A 20208-nucleotide genomic window follows, 5' to 3' on the forward strand; every position below is an offset into this window, starting at 1 on the left:
CATCACAGTTTAACCTCTGCACTTCAAATATTATATGGCAGTTTCAGACTCCATTTAACAACTAAAATTTGGTTTGAGAAGAGAGCAGGAGCTCTCAAGAAACCTCAGCGCATAAAGCCAGTCCCATTTTGTTTTCAGTCCACACAAACCAGATCAAGAAAATCTGAGAGCATCAACAGGGTTAATCCTGAAGACACTTACTGGATGGAACAAGTTGGTATCAACCCTTTTACATAGCATAAAACAAAGCACGTAGGGAAGGAGAGCCTTCTGAGCTCTTCTGCAGGACACAGATCCCACCATATGGACTTCACCTGTGTATTTAAACAACCGCTTGTCTAGACTTGGGGGATTTAGTGCATGAAATAAGTATCAGTGAACTATTATTTTTTCATTGCCTTTTTGTCTTGCTTGATGAGTTGAACTAATTCAGAAAGTCTCCCAGGATTTACTCTTTTATATATTCAAGAAACACAAATATTAATACAGCAACACCTGCCAGAGTGCCAGGAGTCTTAAGGCACACTACCCCTTCCTCCACAGCCAGAACCATCAACAAATTCAATGCAAAACATCTGAAGTGCAGGAACCTAAAACCTGCTGAGGGCACCTTAGATTTTTGGTGCCCTCACAGAAGTAGCAGGAAGGCTGCTCTCCAAATTTTCAGGGATCAGAAAGATTATTCTAGCCCAAGCCTTACTCAAGAGGTGAAGTGGGAGCTGGATGTACCTGCAGCTGGCCCAGAGAGCAGGAAGACCGGAGAGTTGCCCCAAGAAGAGTTTGTGCATGCAGGAACATAGCATGGGGCTCTTAAATCTTGTTTGTTTGGAGAAAATAAGAAGAAAAGCAGCACTAAAAGCAAAAGGAAACCCTGCAGATGGAAGAACAGCCATTGAAAGGGCTTTCCTAGCAAGTCTACTTCTCATATACTGGACACTGACTCAGCACAGCTCAAGCTCCCCATACACAAAGTGGCAGATGGAGAATCAAAGACCTGTGATGTATAACTGGGTATTCAACAGGAACATTCTAGAAAGTTCCCAACTAGTACAGCATGGGGAAGTTTTTTAAAGAAACCAACTGTATCACTGCCCATCAAGCTCTTCTGAAGGAGAGAGCTACAACTAAAGCAATACCCTGAGCCTTCTAACACCATTTCAGAAAAGTGGCCTTCTGAACAGCAAGCCTTCCTCTCTGCTTTCAGAAAGCCCTTCAAAAAGCTGCTGGTCTTTAAGCTCCTCAAACAAAAAAAAAAGAGGAAAAAATAACATTAAGCCAACAACATGTGCATATATGAATGTGGTGAAGGAAAAAAAAATCCCATTGTGTCTCCAAGTGTTTCAAATCCCTCCTCAAATACACTCTCCATTTTAAACTGGGAGATAACCACCCAGCTTGCTCCTCCCACAGCCCAGCAGGCAGTCAGCTGTCTCTCAAGGACTGGATCCAGGCTTGTCACCTGCACTAGGAAGACAACAGACCCAAAAGCCCGCACTCTGCACCTCAAAGGAATGTTAATTTAAACAAAGCCAAAGGGCAGCAAAATCACAACAGCAGTGCTGGATCAGATGGCCTTGTGCTACTGTGGAAGTTAAAGATTAACCCCAAGGTGAGAACCAGGAAATGCTCCAACACAGTAGAAGCACTCCACAGTATGCCTGCCTGACTGCTTTTGGGCCCTTGCAGGAGAGACTCCTCAGCCTCAACACTTCTCTCCTCCTGCCCTGACCTTCAAGAGTCAAGTGGCAAGTTCTTCTGGAAGGTCCCTTAGCCTCAAATTCAAAACCTCAGATTAGATGGAAGAGACAGTCAAACAGGATGTTTGCCTTACTATGGACACCAACAGAATTCTATATAGGTAAGGCAAACTGCATAATCTCAGGGGCATCTCTTGGCCTCATAAGGACAACAGTATAAGAGCAGGAAATAAAATGGCCAGGCAGAGAGAGCAGCTTTGCTATCAAGCATCCCTGTCATCTCAAAATCCACCATTGTCTTCAACTGCAGGGAGGTGAAGAGGAGCAGCCAGGCAGCCTGAGCATACCAGAGCAGCCACTCACTGGGCACTGCTCACCCAGCAGCAGCTGTGAGTAGAGGCAAAGCGCAGAGAGAGTTCAGCCAGACCAAGTGCCCTTGCAGCAGTGTTGTGACCCTAAGCAGGAACAGCAGGGAGGCCATCAGAATGGCACAGGGACAACAGCAAGTCACAGCTTTCGGGATGTGAGACAGAGAATATGACTGAGCTGCTTCACACTTCTGCCCTCGGGTAGGATTCTATGTCACCAGCTCTGCAGAAACAGAGCTGCTCTGGCGATCGAGAAGCAATGGCAGAAGTTAAAATTTGCATAATCCACAGGATAATTGGTGTTAGCCTCTCTCAATTTACACTCAAGCTGTCAGTGTTAGTAAAAGCACAGTCAGAACAAATGTCATATATTAATTAAAATTAACAAATTAAGAGAGTAAAGAATGACATATCCACAGATATTTCAGATTTTTAAAAAAAGCTATACAGTAAAGGTATCCGGGGCAGTTAGTGCACCTGGATGTATCGTACCAGGAGCAGTGTCAAATTTTCGGGGATAATTTGACCCCTCACCCCCAATGAAATCAAGTCCTGAAACAAAAAAAAAAAGAAAACAAAGACAACCAGTGAAATTTTGACTTCGAGTTTCATTGCCCCCATGTAACACCAGTCAAATTCTACCTGTGGATATTATTAATTTAAAGAGATGCCTGTGGCTACTAAATTGGAAACAAAACAACAGAGGTGACCAGTGTTGTTGCACAATAAACTTTACAGCTGTGCAGCAGTACTACAGCAAAACTGAGGTGTTCATCTGAATAATCTTCAGTTCCCCCTAACCACACTCTAACCCACTTCATTCCACAATTCCACAAAACACCAACAGAGGAAAAAGAGCACCATTCTGTCTCCCACTAGAAAGCCTGTTCCCACTAGACCGTTTAACTTCCAGCATACAGAGCTTGTCCACTCCCATCCTTTTTCTGAGGAGGCACTCACACTCACTGCCTCAAACACAATCTCACACTAGTCCCTCTGGGATTGAAAATCCCTTCTCAGCTGCCAAAAAGATCATCACTCTGCTTGATGGTGTTTCACAAAAACACCCTCCTTCTACAATAGCTGTTTTCTGAAGGAAAAAAAACAAAACTGAACAAAACCCCAAACCCAAACAAAACCCATGAAAACACAAACCACCCCCACCCCTCTCCTTGACACCAACAGTATGCAGTAAAAGATATCTCAGTTAACAGAACTTTAAATCTCTCTTTCTAAACCTATCAGTTTTTCAGCAAAACCAAGAAGTACAGAAGTGGCCTAAAGCACCACTAACACAGGTGTGGATGCTTCTTATACCCAAGACATGGTATTTACTTAAATACTCAGTAATTGTGGAAAAATAGTTTGACTTTGCAGTGGTGCAAGATTCCTCCACAAAAAAGACTACAAAACCACCAATTAGCCCTGCTCCCCCCACCTCCCCTTACAATAGGCTACTTACAGCCAAGGACTGTGACTGTCCCATTCTCACACTGCAAAATCTGAGTTCACCTGTGCCTTAATATTGTGCATACGAGAAACAAAACCCAGTGCAGGAGAATGTGCAGAGGCAGCTGGGTGTTCAGAATCACCCAGCACACATGTTTGCTTCAAACAGGGAAAGAAGCAGAATTGCTTGTAGCTCATTTCTGTAACAAAGTCCTATCCCACCATGGTTTGAGTAAGGTGACCATGAAAGAAAAATTGCTCCCAGTATCAAAATGAAGAGCAATACATCTGACTCAGAGTAATTCTCTGGAGAATATACCCAACACTGGGAGATCTTGTATCTGCTTATCACGATGCAGTTTATAAAAAACACCTTTTCAAGCAGTAGCATGGTTTCTACAGAAAAACAAATAGATGTGAGTGTTCTTGTGCCTCTGTTGGGCAACAGCACCCACAAGCTCATCCCAGAGCAATCATCCAGCTCCCATTTCTAATGTGCAAAGGGTGCAAAGCATCAGGGTCACTGAAATCCATCTCTGAACCAAAAACCTGTTCCTCCACCCCTGAGCCTAAGACCTGCCTAGAATGTTCTCATTGCAACTGAATGGATGCAAAATCCACTCATGCTCTCAATACAAACCAGCACACATGCATGCAAAGACACTCACTTGTGCCATCATCCGGCTCAAAGCTCCCAGTGTTGTTCCACGTGTTGTTGTTGCTATTCCCATAGTTCTCATCTGTGCTGGCTGGCTCAGCATAGTCAGCTGGGTTGAAAGTTCTATAAGAAATATGAGAATGGAAATGTTCACTCTGCCAAAGTGTTTTGAAAACAATTGATTTTATTCAGACCATAACACATATCACCAGGCAGTTCTCTCAGCAGAGAGATGCTTCAGCTACACCAGTCATCCCAAATGTAAGTTACCATGATGCATATGTTGGGCCTTACTAACAAAAAAAAAAAAACCCCACCACCCAAAACATAAGAAAAACCCAAACCAAGCAAAAAAAAAAAAAAAAAAAGGCAAAAAGACGGCACAAAAGGGCATGCAAAAACATACCACACCAAAAAAAACCCTCAAAACCAAACCAAATCAATTAAAAAAATAAAATTAAAAAAAAAGGGAATAGAAATGACTGACACAAACTGCACCATTCATGCACAGACTTCTGGTTTTGCTGTAGTTTGTGTCAGTGAAACTTACCCCATGCCTTGGGCAGAAAATCTTCCCCCTCGCCGTCCAGAGCCACCTGTAAATATACACACATGCTTTTTCACTCTACATCATTGGGAAAAGAAACACTTGAACAACATAGAGAGTTCTGATGCCCAGAATACAAAAGTGGAGAGGATCTTCCTGGGTTGATGGGATTGCCAGCAACATCTTTCAATGTATGGGAGCGACCTCAGCTGGCTGGCAGCCTGATTAGTAATGCATCATTCCAGGCTCAGATGAGGTTTCCAGCTGGCACAAACCATAGGTACTGGACCCTAGGTTCTGATTTCTGCAGTATGTGACCTCAGCAACAATTCCTAAGCAGCGTATTTTGGAGCAAAATTAATTTCTGTCCCAAGTATTTAAAGTCCAAGCCAGTGGTGGTGCTCAGATACCTGTGCCAGAATGATGAGGATGCAAGTTCTGTTGCTAACAAGCCATTGGACCGCCTGCTAAAGTAGTCAACCTTGAGTTGTTCAACTTCCTACCTCTGTAATAAGGCACAATTTTTTTTTCTAACTCTGTGGATGTGATTTTTTTTCTAACTCTGTGCAAGCACTAGGTGCTGTTTCTAGCATCTTTAAGATGGGAAAGCAACATGCAGGCCCTAAAAGTAAGCACAAGAACAGAAAAATCAAGTGCACATTTTCAGTTTGGCAATTCCTCCCATAAAAGAAGCTTTGGAACCTCATGGGAGATAGATTCACTGATATAATTCTTCTGCTCCTACCCCCAGGGGACCTCATATCCCATGTGTACCTCGGCCTCGGCCGCGTCCCCGCCTCCCTCTTTCCGTGCCTCTTCCAGAAGATCCTCCACTCTTACCACCATCTAGTCCATTCTCCTGGCCCCGAACTGAAAGACAGAACAATGCAAAGACAATTTCAAGACTCATCCTGCTTTAGCAGGAATACTAGACCAGATCTCAAACCTCAAAATGCAGTGGCTGTGTGGGGGAGCACATCAACACATGCTCCCTGAACTTTTGATTTAAGCTCATGGTAAGTGGGCATCACACAAAGAATCATCTGAGACAGCGGGCCATTAACCAGATCTGCAAATGCACATGGGTGGTTTTTCTCAAAGATATGTCTGCCCATAAAGCTCCACTGATAGCTGTTACGAAGCATAAAGTGCTTTAGTGTGAGGGTTTTGTGGGTTATTAAAGGGCAGGTCCATACATTCTCTTCCACGGGTGGCACCTCGCCCTCGCCTTGGCAGCCCACCACGTCGTCTGCTGAAATCCCGCTCCCGATCCCGGTTTTCTTTGCTTTCTTCACTGGGTTCTGTCTGTCCACTCTCCTTCTGTCCTGAGACACCTTTCTTCTTTCCAACCATTTCCCAGGAATGCTGAAGGTTTGCCAAGAGGAAAGAAATTAATTAAATTAATCACAGATTAATGAAAGGTGTAAATACACAAAGATTTAAACATGCAACAGAGAACATAACAGGAGTCTCCACAAAAATGGTTTCCAGAGAATTTTTTTAAGGAGTCTACCAGTTTACATACAGCACATCTTTGAGGCAAGCTTTCTTAGAGCTGACTGGCATGCAGTCTGAGGTAACAGATGAGTTATTCTATTTCTGCAAAGTTCTACTAAAATTCTTCAATAGAGAGGGCATGATACTTCTACAATTCAAAGCATGGATAAATTTACCTTGCTTAGGGGAAAAAAAGCCTGCCATTTCACATAGGTCACCAGGAGCTCTCAGAATAACCCAGGTAAACGTTTCATAGTGATCTGCAGTCAGCATTTGGGTAAGTTCTTTCTGCAGATAAGTTATTAACAAAACCTCTTCCCTAAATATCATCTCAGATGGATAGAAGCATCACAGAATTTAGGCAACAGGCAAGTACAACTGCAAAATGTTAAGTCTGCCTCCAGCTTACTGTCATGTATTTTTTGACAGCTGCTGTGGTTTCATACTCAAACTGATGCTGCACACTGTTAGAACCATTAAGAAATAGTCTTAAGTCATAGACAATCACCTGAAAACACAACTGTCAGACAGCTGGGTTTGAACAGTAGCATGCAGGAACAGTGACAAAAAACCCAACAACACAGTGGCACAAACTGCCATCAAACCCAAGGCTTCCAAAGTCTTTCTTCATAGGTATTTGGCTCAGAAATAAACTTTAAAAATACAGTATTCCAAGTAGACATTTTTTTAAGTAAATGGTGTTTTTTTAACCAAATCTAATCTAATGCTAAGCTCATACTTGCTCTTTTACTGTTTGAAACATGGTTCATTACTAATATCTAGCTAAGCAGGTAAGCTGTCTTCAGCACCAGAGCACCCAAGCAAGTAACAGGTCTGTTTCTTTTAAGAAAATCCCCTTTCTGGGATTGCTGCATAAACTGGATCCAGGCCAGAAGCAGCTCCAAGGCGCTTGACCAATGGCAGTGCAGGGGCTGCCTGTGCTCAGTGATGCTGTAACTGCAAGGCCACTGGGCTGGATCAGTAGCAGCCCAGCACTTCCTCTGCCAGCTCCATGCTGCCTCTCTATGGCCCTGCCCTACAGGGCCATAGAGATGCCTCGTGATGCTCATCCAATAAAGGAGGTGCTGCTACACAGCACCATGTCCTGCACACTGTCCTGCATGTTACTCTTATGAGTAATGTGTTTCTCTAGGCAATTAAATTGCTCTGATAGCAGGGGTTTGTTCTCTGACTAGAAGTCACTGATTACAAGAGATGTGGAAGAGAATACAGTCATGGCAGAGCTGTGCCTCAGCAATGCACATCACTTTTCTAAAAGCATTTTCCAAAAGTTATTTTATTCAGTTGTCAATGGAAAAGGCTTTCTAAAGACAAGGAGGAACACACACATGCTGTACCAAACTTGTCTGAAGCCAAAGCAAGCAGAGAATCAGACACTGGGGAGCAGCTGCGATGCACAAAATATAGTCTGAGGTGTCCAGCTCATCCACATACCCCCTTATCACAGGAAGGAAAAAAAAAAAAAAAAAAAAAAAAAAAAAAAAAAAAAAAAAAAAAAAAAAAAAAAAGAGCTAAAGCATAATATTCTAAAATGGTATTTAGATTCTCAACTCGAAGTTGAGTTGGCTCCAACCAAACCAGGGTGCCAGGAAGCTATGTGATATCAGCAGTGGTTTGGAAAGATCTCACATTCATAGGCTTTTTCTTGGGGCTGTAACAGTACTTGCACCTCCACTGTCTTTGTCACAAAAAGGATGACAACCTGCATGCAGGTGGAAGGCTCTTTCTAAGCAAGCACTCTTGTTCTTGGGGCTGACCTCAGCTTGCCTGAGACAAGCACCTGCATGAGAAACAACAACCAAGCCCAACTCCACACCAACAAACAGCAAAAAAAGCCCTCAAAACCACGGCACAGGCAGCAGGACAGAAGCCAGTCAGTGCATCACTAAGGAATGAATCTTTAGGCCAGAGACACAAAAAACACATTGTTCTCACAGACAGGAACTACAGCTGATGCACACCTGCCTTACAATGCAGGTTACTTCAACAGTCTGGTGGGGAAAGCTAAGTTTCTTCACGCTCACTGGTGTGAAAGCACATAGAGATGCCACTATACTATTGCTGAACTGCTTAGATTCAAAAGTAATAGGAAGGAAATTATTTATGGCATTTTCTCCTCTATTCCTTCACACCTAGGGCCATTCTCACAGCCTGTGCAAACCCAGAGAGAGCAGCATTCAGCAGCCAGGTCACAGTCACAACTGTGCGTACTCCTGTGGAACTAGTAAGTCATAGTGGCTCTCCTTATCTTGACATTACTGGATGCCTCACCTCCAAATATGCAGCTACAATGAACTAGGCCTCACCAGATTTACAGGACCTAATCCTACCGTGTCCGGATTGCCCTCCAGCAGCACGTTGATGGCTCTGTTGACATCTCCGTTGCAGTCATGCAGAGCAATCACGCACTCGTCCTGATTCTTGCCTGTTATGTCAATCAGCTGTAGAGAAAACAAGAGCACGGTCAGCATGTTCCAAACCAAGATGGCACCAAAATCTCTGTAGGTCTCTCAGGAGGCAAACAAGTTGAATCCTAGACCAGACACCTTTCAATAAAAAATTGAAGGGCTAGGGAATCTCTCCCAGACTTCTCAGCTTAACTATGTTCCTCAACAAGAAGTGACTGAGAGTGTGAATTTTTAAGTTACCAGCTTCACCATGACTCTCCTTTCACTACAACCTCATTGTCTCAGGGTAACACTGTTACCTGCAGAAACGAGCTAATAGTTCAGCAAAAGTTGCTGCACCTGTATAAAGGCAATGCCAAACACAAACATAGGCTGGGGGAAAAAGGACAGAGAGCAGCCCTGAGGAGAAGGACTTGGGGGAGGGAGTTAACATGACCTGGCCATGTGCAGTGGGAGCCCAGAAAGCCAATGCTGTCCTAGGCTCACCCACAGCAGTGCGGGCAGCATGTGAAGAGGGGGATTCTACCCCTCTGCTCTGCTGAGATCCCCCTGCAGAGCTGCCTCCAGCTCTGGCACCCCAGCACAGGAAGGACAAGGAGCTGGCTAGATAAGAGTCCAGAGGAGATCATGGGGATGCTCTGACAGCTGCTCTGGAGACAGGCTGGGAGAGCTGGGGGCGTTGAGCCTGCAGAAGTAAAAGCTCCAGGGAGACTTCAGAGTCCCTTCCAGGGCCTAAAGAGGCTCCAAGAGAGCTGGAAAGGGACTTTAGACAAGGGCCTGGAGTGATAGGACAGAAAAATGGCTTCCCAGTGCCAGAGGGCAGGGTTATACAGGCTATTGAGAAGAAATTCTTCCATGTGAGGGTGGTGAGACCCTTGTACAGGTTGCCCAAAGAAGCTGTGGCTGCCCCATCCTTGAAGTGTTCAAGGCCAGGTTGGACAAAGCTTGGAACAGCTTGGGATAGTGGAAGATACCACTACAGCACAGGAGTGGAACTGGATACCCTTTAACATCCCTACTAACCCAAACTATGCTATGATACAACTTAATGAAGCCAGTCCAAGGAAATTCAGGGAGCAGCCAGGTGTGTCCCTCCCACCCCACCAGCATTCACAGTACTGCCTGTGATCTCGCCTTCCTGTCAGAGTTCGCCTTCATTTTCCACACTCACTTGTTTCACCTTCTCCTCAAAGTCAGCATCGTTGTGGTCCGAAATCATCTGTGCAAGTCGAATCTGTTCTGCAGTAGCCTAAAGAAATCAGAGAGAGACAGAGCACATAGTCAGAGTGCTGCAGTACAAACCATCCTCCAAAGGCCACTGTGCTACCCTAAGTTCTCTGGAAACTGTGGAAAGGAATCAGTATAGCAAAGAGAAGGCACAAACAAGGGTCACAGAAGGAAAACTCCAGGGAGAAAGAGATGAAGAAGGAGCAGGAAGAGGAGTTCTGGAATAAAGGGATATACTGTTGCATGGCCTCATGGCACCAGATAAGCAGCAGCCACTCAAACATCTGGTTTGGGGCAGACCTTACCACCACGACCCATTTCAAGTGGCTTCTCAGCCACTTGCATTTGTTAAGAGTGTGTGAGGAATGGACAAATGGAAATAAAACCAAATCCCAGCTGCGGCTCCCACTTGGAGACAGATATGGAAACCCCAATGTCAGCAGCTGCCCAATTAACCTGGCTCTGGTAGCAGCACCTTGTGACACATGGGGACTTTGTAAGGTTAGCACCGGACCAGACAGGAGTGCCAGGTCTCCACCTACAAGCCACCTGGTTTCTATGGACGCTGCCCTTACCTGTGGCCGCTGCTTGTGCTGCGTCTGGCTCTGTGTCTGTGTCTGCTCCCAGTTCCCCCGGGCTCGGTTAGTGCCCACCGATGTCATCATTTACAGTATATACAAATAACAGTATTTACAAGGTAGAACTCTGCAGTGGGTCAGGGGAGAAGAGAGAACCAACTGTTAGATACCAAAAACAAAAGGCAGCACCAAGAATGAACAATCACAAGGGCAACAAAACGAGGATGGCTGCTGTAGATTCCCATCCCCACCACCACTTCACTAAAACTACAGCGGGCCAGGCTGCCATCACCACATGCTCCTAACACAAAACAGCCTTGTACTTTTTGAGGTTTCTCTCTGGATACCATGGCAGAGTGCTCCAAACAAGAGTATCACCTGCATCCCGGTGGGAGCAATCAGACACCAGAAGCCAAAGGAAGATCATAGCCTCACAGACTGGTTTGGGTTGGAAGGGACCTTGAAGCTCATCCAGTTCCACTCCCTTACCATGGGAAGAGACACTTCTCACCAGACCAGGTAGCTCCAAGCCCCATCCAGTCTGGCCATGAACACTTCCAGAGGTGGAGCAGCCACAGCTTCTTTGGGCAAGCTGTGCCAGGGCCCCACCACCCTCACTGTGAAAAAAGCTGCTTCTCAGGTAATCAAGATTGACCCTCCTTAAGTCTGAAGCCATTCCCTGGACTTGAGGCAAAGAGTTCTACAACTTCTTGTTGAAACACATGTGTGAGTGGGCATGTATCTGTCATGTGCCCAAGCTGAGGCTGTGGCCATCAAATGGAGCAGGAAAGCTTGAAAAAAGCTTCAAAGAAACTTCACTTGGACAAACGAGCATCTCAGAGCCTCAGACACATCACCTACTTCCCCTTCTCCTTTTTTGCCTTTAAAGCAGGGCAGGGGAAGCAAAAATGCTCCAGCAATAAATGGTGCTTCAGGTCTGTGGAATTTTTGTTTTAAGGAAAAACTGCCCTTGCAGAAGTGCCTATTTTTGCTTATTTAAATTATTCCCTCAAACTGGAAAAATGAAGTTTTTCTTAGTATTCTTGATTAAAAATGTACCAAGAAAGTGAACAAGATGTCTACAAGGAATAACAGTCACTGTTAGATAACACTGCTTGAGGCAAAAAAATCCCAAGAAGAATCTGAGTGTCCAAAGCAAGCAGAGTTTTCTAACCTCACACTGTGCCTCAGGGTAGGGGGTGTTGGGAGGGGTAGATGTTTTACCCTCTCTAGTGCCTTCCAGGCACAAAGGATGTGAGGGACATCCCACAGCACTTTTCAGGACTCACAGCTTCTGAGTCCCTGAAATTTCAATAACCACAGAATTCACATTTGTGTATTTCATTACTATGACTGCAAAGCCTTCCCCCAAAGCAGCAGGACCTGCTGCTGTGCCCCAAGCAGACAGGAGGGACATGGGAAGGAGTCACAGACAAGAGTGTAGAAGTAGGGAGAAAAGTTCAGCAAGACAATCACACCTGCAGGATCCAATCTGAAATACTGCTGTACATGAGCAGGGTAGCACAGAGAGAAACATGGTGTCAAGCAGCGAAGCTCAGAAGCAGCATTAGCAAATAGCACAGGAAAAGTTGGGGAATCTCCTGTTCAAGTGTGCAAGTACTCAACTGGGTGAGAAACTCCTCCTGAGAGCAGGGAGGCCCCAACATTGCCTCTACACTAGATGCACAATCCCCATACCTGCTCCAACCAATGCTTGGCCTTTCTCTGTAAGCAAGTTTCTGTGCAATTGCTCCTGCAGCTACTCACAAAACCTCAAAATTCTCCCCTTCACAGCCACCCATGCCTCATGGCAACTTAACATCACAGTTCCACAGCTATACAGTGCCAAGGTCCCCTATCAGGAAACAATCCAAGATACCTATGTAGGTACCAGGAGCCCCTGAGATACAGGGGAAGAGCACCAAGCCTGCACTTCTGCCAAGGCAGAGCAGAAAAACCCTTTTATCCTTAGCCATCCCCTCTGTGCAGGTGCCATTCCTGTGGTGTATATATATTTCTTTTCTTTCCTCCAGTTCCAAGTTTCATGCACGTTTTGTCATACTAAACCGATCACAGTCCCAGAGGGAAGTGATTCCACATATCCATAGGAACACAACCTGCAACTTCCCTGGGCTGCAGGTCCAGCAGACTGAGTCCAAACCTTGTGCAGTGTCCAGGCATTGTTAAGCAGTTGCCATGCTCCACCCTGCCCAGCTGCATCACTGCCACTGGTAATACAAACATTTGTCCTTTAACATGCAAAAAAAATCGTAAGAAAAATATCTACAATTAAAACCTTAACCAGACCCTGAGTCTACTGAGGCTGCCAGGTGAGGGGGTGTCCCCATGTAGACCCCACAGCAGCCTTGAGGAAAGAGGACTTGGCTACTGGAAACTTATTCAACAGGGGAACTTGAGATCAGCTCACTGGCAACATTGAACTGCAGAACGCAGTTACCCCAATGCCTGCGCTGGCCCTGCAGCTGCATGCAAGTTTCCCAGGTCAAAGTTGTTTTTATCAAAAGCACTTCATCTCTTCTCTTGAAAGAGCTAACCTGCACACATGCACCAAGAGGTAAAAGAGCAGGTCCAGCTAAAATGAGTGGTGATCAAACCACACTGGAGCATTAGTGTTAAATGGAGGAGCAGTCACACCATAGGCCAACAGCACTGCACTCGTATAAGGCTTAGGGAAAACAAGAAGTTTCACAGCTACAGGTTACAACACCTGCTGGTCAAAGACACTGCATCAAATGAAGCATTTGCTGTTAGCCCCATTCCTTCTCAGACCACAGCACTGCCTTCCTACCAGGTCTAAAGAGGAGAACTACACAAGTGAACTGTGGAATCTCCATAAAATGAGGGGATACAAAAATGTAACAAATTGTTCATTTTATTAGAAATGTCAGGTAAGTTACAGTTTCAGAACCAGGATCTGTAGGTCCCATGGCTGTGCCAGACCTGCTGGCTGCTGCTTGCCCTGGTACATCCCAGTTCCAGTTTCCCTGATGTGTTAGTACCAAAAAATGGTATTCTCACCCCATTCCAACAAAGCTTAGTTAACATGTGCAGAAAGCTCCAAAGCACCAAACTAAAGATTCAGAGAAGGCAAAGCTTTTCCTGCACACGGGGCAGAATGAGGACCAAAAAGAGGGTTATCAATGCGAGAAGTTTTTCCCCAGAGCAAAGATATGGTAGCCACAAACTGAGTCATTCTGTATACGTAAAGCACGAGCTTTTAGGGAGATGTTTCTGGATATACCATCAGAGACCCCAACTTGGTATCGACGGGCAGCAGTTTGCTGGGGATACACCCGGGCCGGAGGGCGCAAGCAGAGACCCCAGACCAGAATAGAAGGACATGAAACAGGGCGGCACTCGCGGGCCGGGGCTCCTCCAGGACCCCCGAACCGCCGTTGCACGGGAATTTTACGTGGGCAGTAGAATCACCCCAGCCACGGCCCCCGGAGCGCCACCAAGGAGCGGTGGCAGCAGCGGGCCTGGCGGCCCGCAAGGAGCCCGGCTGGGCGGGAGCACGGCTCCCATTGTTACCGCCGGCAGCGGCGGGGACGGGCGGGCCCCGAGAGCGCGACAGGGTCGGAGCCGCCCGACCTCGCGGCCCAGTTCGCGGCACACAATGAGGCGACGGACCAGACCGAACTGCAGGGCGCCGGCGGAGGCAGGCAGGAGCCCCCACATCGGGCCCACAACGGAGAGGCGGGCGAGTTCGGGCCGCTTCCGCCCTCATGGCCGCGGCCGCCATTTCACCCCCCCGCCCGCACCCAGCCCGCCCGCCCGCCTCACCTGCGCCGGCCGCGCGCTACGCCAGCCCCCGGCTACGGCCCGGCCCACTAGGCCGCGCGGGGCCCAGCGGCGGCGGCGGCGGGGCTCAGAACCGCCCCTCGGGCACCGGACGCAGCGGGGCCGGGTGGGCGGGAGGCGGCGAGGCCGGGCAGATAGGGGGCGGGGGCGGAAGCCAGTAGGGACGGGTTCGGGGGCCGTGTGGTACCGGAGCCACCGCCGCTACCGCCGCAACTTTACCTGGGTCCGCCCGCACTGACAACTCCCCCGACCCCGCCCCCAGCACGTGACCGGGCGGGGCGGGGCTGCCCGCGCTGAACACGTGATGTACGCGAGGGCGCTGCGGCGACCCCGTGCGGATCACGTGATTTATGCTCCTCTGGTCACGTGGTGTGGGCGCAGGGTGGCTTTGTGGCCGCCATGTTGTGCGGCCCCGAGCCGGGCCGGGCCGGGCATGGCGGGGGCCGGCAGCAACTGGCTCTCGGGGGTCAACGTGGTGCTGGTCATGGCTTACGGCAGCCTGGTGAGGGCCAGCGGGACAGGGTGGGACGGGCTGGCGCGTCTGTTTGGCCCGGAGTGTCCGCGGAGCAGGATCACGCGAGTTCCTGAGCCCCCTGCGAGGCTGATCCTGGCGCGTCCACGGAGTTCCCGTGGGCCCGGGCCAGAGGAGTCGATAAGATTCCCATGAGATATGTCCAGGACTGTCTGTGGGGAACCCGTCGGAGTCGGGCACGAGACCCTCATAGGGCTGGGTTGGAGCGCCCGTGGGCTCCTGGGGTCGGTGGGCGGGGAGAGGACATGAGTAGATATTGGGATGGCGTGGGGCTGACTTGAGTGTCCGTGGGGCTCCTAGTGGGCCGAACAGGGAGCTCTGCTCGCCGGGGTTGGAGGGGCTCGGAAGCAGAGGCCGGACGGCTGGGCACAGGCTGGCTCTGAGAGCTACTTCCTCCCGGCACATTGTGTGACTCCCCACCCCCCTGTGGCTCCCCAGGTCTTTGTGCTGCTGTTCATCTTCGTGAAACGCCAGATCATGCGCTTTGCCATGAAGTCCCGTCGTGGCCCACATGTGCCTGTGGGACAGCATGCACCCAAGGTGGGTATTTTCCATTCCATACTTGAAGGGACAGGCAGGAGCTGCTCCAGCATCAGAGCTGCTCCAGTGTCAGAGCTGCTGCCTCAGAGTGGTGATAGGCAATGGGGAGGGTGCAGTTTATTTAGGGCTTGTTCTTATCCTTTTGATCCCACAAAGTGAGCAGTCTGTAAATGTTTTTTTTTTTTTTCCTGCTATACAGGATTTAAAGGAAGAGATTGACATTCGACTGTCGAGGGTGCAAGACATCAAGTATGAGCCACAGCTGCTGGCAGAGGATGATGACCGGCTTCTGCAGCTGGAGACACCAGGTACTGTGCCAGAGGTACCATCCTGCACTTGTTCCCCTGGGGCCAAGTCACACCTTTGACTGCTCATGTTGGTGTCCTGTCACATGAGATGGTGTCTCTTTTCCTGTTTTACCTTTCCTCATTTCCCTCCAATGTTTGCAGAGATCTCAGTTTGTGCTTTCCCTTTACCAGGCTGCTATAACTACCTGTACAGGATGAAGGCACTGGATGCAATCAGGACATCAGGTAAGGAAGCCCAGGGCAAGAGTGGGAGCAGAAAGGTGCAGAGAGACCCTGAATGAGGGTGTCAGCAGACCCATAGGGAAGCTCCAGGTGCTCACTGGGGAGTAACAGTCACTCCTCCTACTGGTGGCCTGAGGGTTGGCTCGCTCCATGTGCTGGGGCAGTTGGCAAATGGAGGCAGTGGGCATGGAGGGAAATTTATCCACCCAGTGATTTCTGACCATAGGGATGAGCACAGGCATTTTTACTTGCGCTTCAGCTGCTGTGCCTTTTTCCAGAAATCCCATTTCAAGTAGAGGGCCGGTATCCAAAGTCTTTAATAGGGAAGAACTTCTGTGCCTACTTGCTGGAACTGCGGAATTCCAGCACCTCCTTCAAAGGCATCCGCAAAGCCTTGATTGACACCTTGCTGGATGGCTATGAGAGCGCCCGTTATGGCACTGGGGTGAGTGCTGGTGGGGCACTGCTGGCCCCGTGGGGCATTCCTGTGCTCTGCACTGGTGCTGGGACTGAGGTCACACCATAACTTCAGCTGGATGCTCCATGGTCTTTGCTGTTTTTATCCAGGTGTTTGGGAAAATGGAATATCTCAAGTATGAGGAAGCTCTGAACGAACTGGCAAACATGTAAGTGCTGTTGCCCAGATGCAGTGGTGGGATCCTGGGCCCCAGCAGCCTGTGTGTGGGAAGGTGTGAACAGATATGGGTTTTGAGGCACAGCCATCATCTGAAACAGGGGTTGCCTGTACCCATCTGTCCCTCTGGGTTTGCTCCTTCCTTGCAGCCCATCTGTTACTGCAGTTTTGGGTTTGTTCAATAGTCACAGTCAACATTCTTGCTTGTCCCCAACCACTTTGCATCTGGGACTTGCACAGAACCAGTGGCCTTAGATTTCAAGACCTCAGTAAGTGTTGTAATCACAAAAGCAGAATTGCTTCATGTTGGACAGACAGATACACAGGCTGAGCAGCCCCTCTGCAGCAGCAGCAGCAATGATGGTGCCTCTTCTCTGCTCACAGAACCAAGGCCCGGGGCGGCAGCAGCCAGCGGCAGCACCAGTCAGCAGTGAAAGACCTCACCCTGTCCCCTGAAGTCTCCAACCCCACCACCATCCAGGTCACCTACCTTCCTTCCAGTCAGAAGAGCAAACGTGCCAAACACTTCCTGGAGCTGAAGAGTTTCAAGGACAACTACAACACGCTGGAGAGCACCCTGTGAGTGTGCAGGGGCCTGGTGCAATTGTTATGCTGGGCTGGTCTGGGCTGCAGTGCAGGCAGCACTTGAGGAACCAGCTGCGCTCTCAGATCTTCCCCTCACACCACGTTGGAGATCATCACTTGGCAAGGGCTCCATTCCAACTGCTGCAGTTTGGCCCTCACCAGGAGCCCATTCTGGAGTGGCTGAGCCCATGAGGATCAGCCCCAGGGCCTTCTCTGCCACAGGCTTATGACACTCCAGGCTTTGAGTCCTGCTCTGGACCCTGTGAATAAACTCATGACTTGAGCTTATTTATAAAGACATGGATCCCAGCCAGCGCTCTCCCTCCACCTGTCCTTCCCTGCGGCAGCTATCGGGAACTGATGTTTGTCCATCCTGTGCATGTGGGTCTTGGGCACTGGAGCCACTAGGTTTTTTTCTGAAGGGTGAACACTTTCCCCCTTACGTCACTGTTCGTGCTGTCAGCCCTTTGTGCCCAGCCTGCCTGTGCACCTGGATGGGATAGAAACAGTTTGGTGCCTGTTCTTAGCACCATGGCTAAGCTGCCGCTTTGGGCTGAGGTTTCTCCTTACTCTCCTGCAGCCAGGCATTTGGGGACACCTTGAGTGGACAAAGCAGTGTTAAATGTCCCATCTCTTCTGCTAAGGGGGTGTTTGCTCCCGCTCTCACCAGCGCCTCGCATGCCAGCATCTGCCGAGCTCCTGGGGCTGAAAGCTCATGGCCCCCAACTTGAGTCTGCATTCTGTCAGGCTGAAGACAGCGCCAGCAGCTCGTCACTGGCGTGGGTGACGCAGAATAGAGGATAGACCTCGGCACTTTTTAAATACTGTTTAATAAAATGACAGTTTAGCTCAAGTAGGGCGTGTGCTGACTACAGGGCCCCATCCCTACCTGATCTCAGGCTGCAACCCCTTTCGAAGCTGCTACAAAGTAATCCATATGGCATTAATGGTAGCCAGGATGCTGCCATTACTGCTATGGCAACTGAGATACCATGACAGTAACTGGCATGCAGTTACGGTAACCAGGATGCCACCGTTACAGTAACTAGGAGGCTGTTACTGTAACCAGGATGCCATTACTGCAGAGGTGTTCCATTAACACCGTGGTCGTTGCAGGGTCCCTCTGACACTGGCCATGGCAGTACCAGGCAGTCAGAGCTCCTCACTGCAGCAGGAGGAGGTCAGACAGGGCAGGGGTTGGGAAGATGGGAGCAGGTGGGGACAGTGGGCTGCAGTGTGCCCTGGTGTAAGTTAAACCCCAGCCCACGCAAACACTGCTCTTTATTTGCAGGTCCAGGTCACTGGGAGTGCTGGCACAAGCCTCCTGGAGAGGTAGAGCTGGCAAAGTGCCCTGGGGGCTGAATCCCTTCTGCTGGGGTTCTGTGGACGATGAGGAGCCCCGGCACAGAGCAGGCTGGGGGGAACATCTCTACATCCCTGACCTGCCCACCCTGTGTCTTAATAGCTGTGGGCAGGAGGCCAGGGAGCACCCAAAGTGCTGGGTGTCATCCCTTGGGGTGCTGCAGTGGATCATGGAGTCGCAGCTGAAGAAGCGTGTGGAATTGGAGCTGCACCTTGCAGGCAGGGAACAGGCTGTGGTGAGGCTGGGCATTGGTTGGGTACAGCTGGGGTCCCCCAGCCCTCTGCTGCCAGGGGTGGGTGCCCCCCCATTTTCCACTCCACTACGTCCTGGGGAGCAATGTCTCCTAGTGCTGATGAGCCCGGAGGATTTGGGGTTCAGCACAGCCCTTGTACCTGGCAGATCCGCCGAGACACCCTGTCCCAGCTCATCCTGGATGAGCACTTACAGCACCAGAAGGAGCTGCGCCAGCAGGGGAAAGCCTTCTATGTAGAGCGGCTCTGAGTGCTCAGCCCAGTGTGTGCCACTGGCCTGGCATTGCCCAGCTCCTGACTGAGAATAAAACATGTTGAGCAAGACAGGCTGTGTCTGCTACATGTGAGGCATGGGACAGCCCAGGGCAGGAGTGGGGGGAAGACACAGCCCAGCACAATTCCTGTGGCTGGGATCCAGACATGTCACCTGCAACCTTGAGTGCCCTGAATCCTGCACATTTCATCTCGCCTATGGCTGCGCCAGGAGGTGGCAGCACGCCAGCATGCCTCACCAGATGGGGTGCTCCACGCCGGGTCCCTGTCCCAGCACAGGTCCTGCTGTGCCATGCCGTGTGCTGCAGTGCTCCTGGCCATGTGGCACAGCCTTGCAGTAGCAGGGAGAGGAGCCTGGCTGGGCTGAGGGCAATGTTCACTGTCCCCACTTGCCATCCAGGCACCCCAGGATCCCTTTCTGCTCCCCAGATTGGAGGGCCCTGTCCCCCACCTCCCATCCCTTCTGCCTGTGCCCGACCTTGGTGTCTCCCAGCCCCAGGGCCCATCAGTGCGTGATCTGGCTCTGCTTATTGACAGGGCTGGGGGCTGCTGGGCTGCCCGCCCCCCCGCCATGGCCCTTCATTAGCTCAGCTGTCGGGCTGCATCACATCACCCGCTGCTACACACATACCCCTGGCTCTGGCACTGCTGCTGCCACGTGTGTCCCTGCTGTCCCCACTGCCACCTCATTGTGTGGCCACCTCAGGGGGCTGAAGTCCCTCACCCCCAAGGCCAGGCTGTGTCCCTGTCCTTCCCATGGCATTCAGGATTCTGGCTGCCCCATGTCCTGTCCCACTGGTCCGCTGAAGCTTGAGCTCCCACGAAGCCCCTAGTGCCATTCCCAAGGCTGATGCATCCCACTGCAGCAAAGCACTGTTGTGGTGTAAGGAGCCTGTGCTTCCAGCACTCCATGATATCCTGTGTACCCTTGTCACTGGACACCACCATCTTGGTCCCAAAAGCTACCTCAGTGTGGGTCGGGGTCCTGCCTCTGTCATCAGCATGAGTGGGGCCACATCCTCAACATGGATGCGACAGGGTGATAGGCAGCCCCTCTAGCTGCTCCTTGGAAGAGGTATTCCCATGAGTTCTAGCAGCTCCCCCAAAGCAAGGGGGTGTGAGGCACAACTGCCCTCTGTCAATGGGGCTCGTCCTTGGGCAGGGTCATGTGCAGCCCCTTGGTGGCCCATGGCCCGCAGGCCAGGGCTGGCTGCCCAGTATTGACAGC

At 49.8% G+C, this 20208-nt stretch overlaps 2 protein-coding genes across 10 annotated transcripts in view; one reads left to right on the forward strand and one right to left on the reverse strand.

The window, feature by feature from the left end:
- Positions 1-14548, reverse strand: part of UBAP2L (ubiquitin associated protein 2 like) — a 30511-nt gene extending 15963 nt beyond the window's left edge. For 3 of the 8 annotated variants that reach the window (XM_066337924.1, XM_066337923.1, XM_066337920.1), the window contains exons 1-9: positions 14492-14548; positions 10448-10577; positions 9817-9894; positions 8568-8678; positions 5916-6084; positions 5494-5589; positions 4723-4768; positions 4183-4295; positions 2543-2617 (exon numbers count right to left, since the gene is read on the reverse strand). In XM_066337924.1, the coding sequence (XP_066194021.1) occupies positions 2543-2617; positions 4183-4295; positions 4723-4768; positions 5494-5589; positions 5916-6084; positions 8568-8678; positions 9817-9894; positions 10448-10537 (778 nt within the window). In that variant the 5' untranslated portion in view covers positions 10538-10577; positions 14492-14548. Of the gene's footprint in view, positions 1-2542; positions 2618-4182; positions 4296-4722; positions 4769-5493; positions 5590-5915; positions 6085-8567; positions 8679-9816; positions 9895-10447; positions 10578-14254; positions 14277-14491 lie in introns of those variants that run through there. The other 5 variants (XM_066337925.1, XM_066337922.1, XM_066337927.1 and 2 more) reach the window with 3 other exon arrangements.
- Positions 14549-14598: 50 nt separating this feature from the next.
- On the forward strand, positions 14599-17223 carry C30H1orf43 (chromosome 30 C1orf43 homolog). 2 transcript variants are annotated; one of them, XM_066337930.1, is made up of 7 exons: positions 14599-14774; positions 15243-15344; positions 15544-15652; positions 15824-15877; positions 16153-16319; positions 16442-16500; positions 16823-17099. In XM_066337930.1, the coding sequence occupies exons 1-7, from the start codon at positions 14706-14708 to the stop codon at positions 16962-16964; spliced, it is 702 nt and encodes a 233-aa protein (XP_066194027.1). In that variant the 5' UTR covers positions 14599-14705; the 3' UTR covers positions 16965-17099. The 2 variants fall into 2 exon arrangements, with proteins under 2 accessions (XP_066194027.1, XP_066194026.1); XM_066337929.1 differs by having other exon boundaries at positions 14607-14774; positions 16893-17223.
- Positions 17224-20208: the final 2985 nt, after the last annotated feature.

The sequence above is a fragment of the Sylvia atricapilla genome, chromosome 30, assembly GCF_009819655.1.
Source record: "Sylvia atricapilla isolate bSylAtr1 chromosome 30, bSylAtr1.pri, whole genome shotgun sequence".
NCBI lineage: Eukaryota > Metazoa > Chordata > Aves > Passeriformes > Sylviidae > Sylvia > Sylvia atricapilla.

Excerpts from the sequence above, each read along its gene's own strand:
- C30H1orf43 (XM_066337929.1), top strand. The coding sequence starts at position 14,706 with ATGGCGGGGGCCGGCAGCAACTGGCTCTCGGGGGTCAACGTGGTGCTG. Across the intron at positions 15,878-16,152 it reads GGATGCAATCAGGACATCAG|AAATCCCATTTCAAGTAGAG; the intron begins GTAAGGAAGCCC and ends GCCTTTTTCCAG. Across the intron at positions 16,320-16,441 it reads GCGCCCGTTATGGCACTGGG|GTGTTTGGGAAAATGGAATA; the intron begins GTGAGTGCTGGT and ends GTTTTTATCCAG.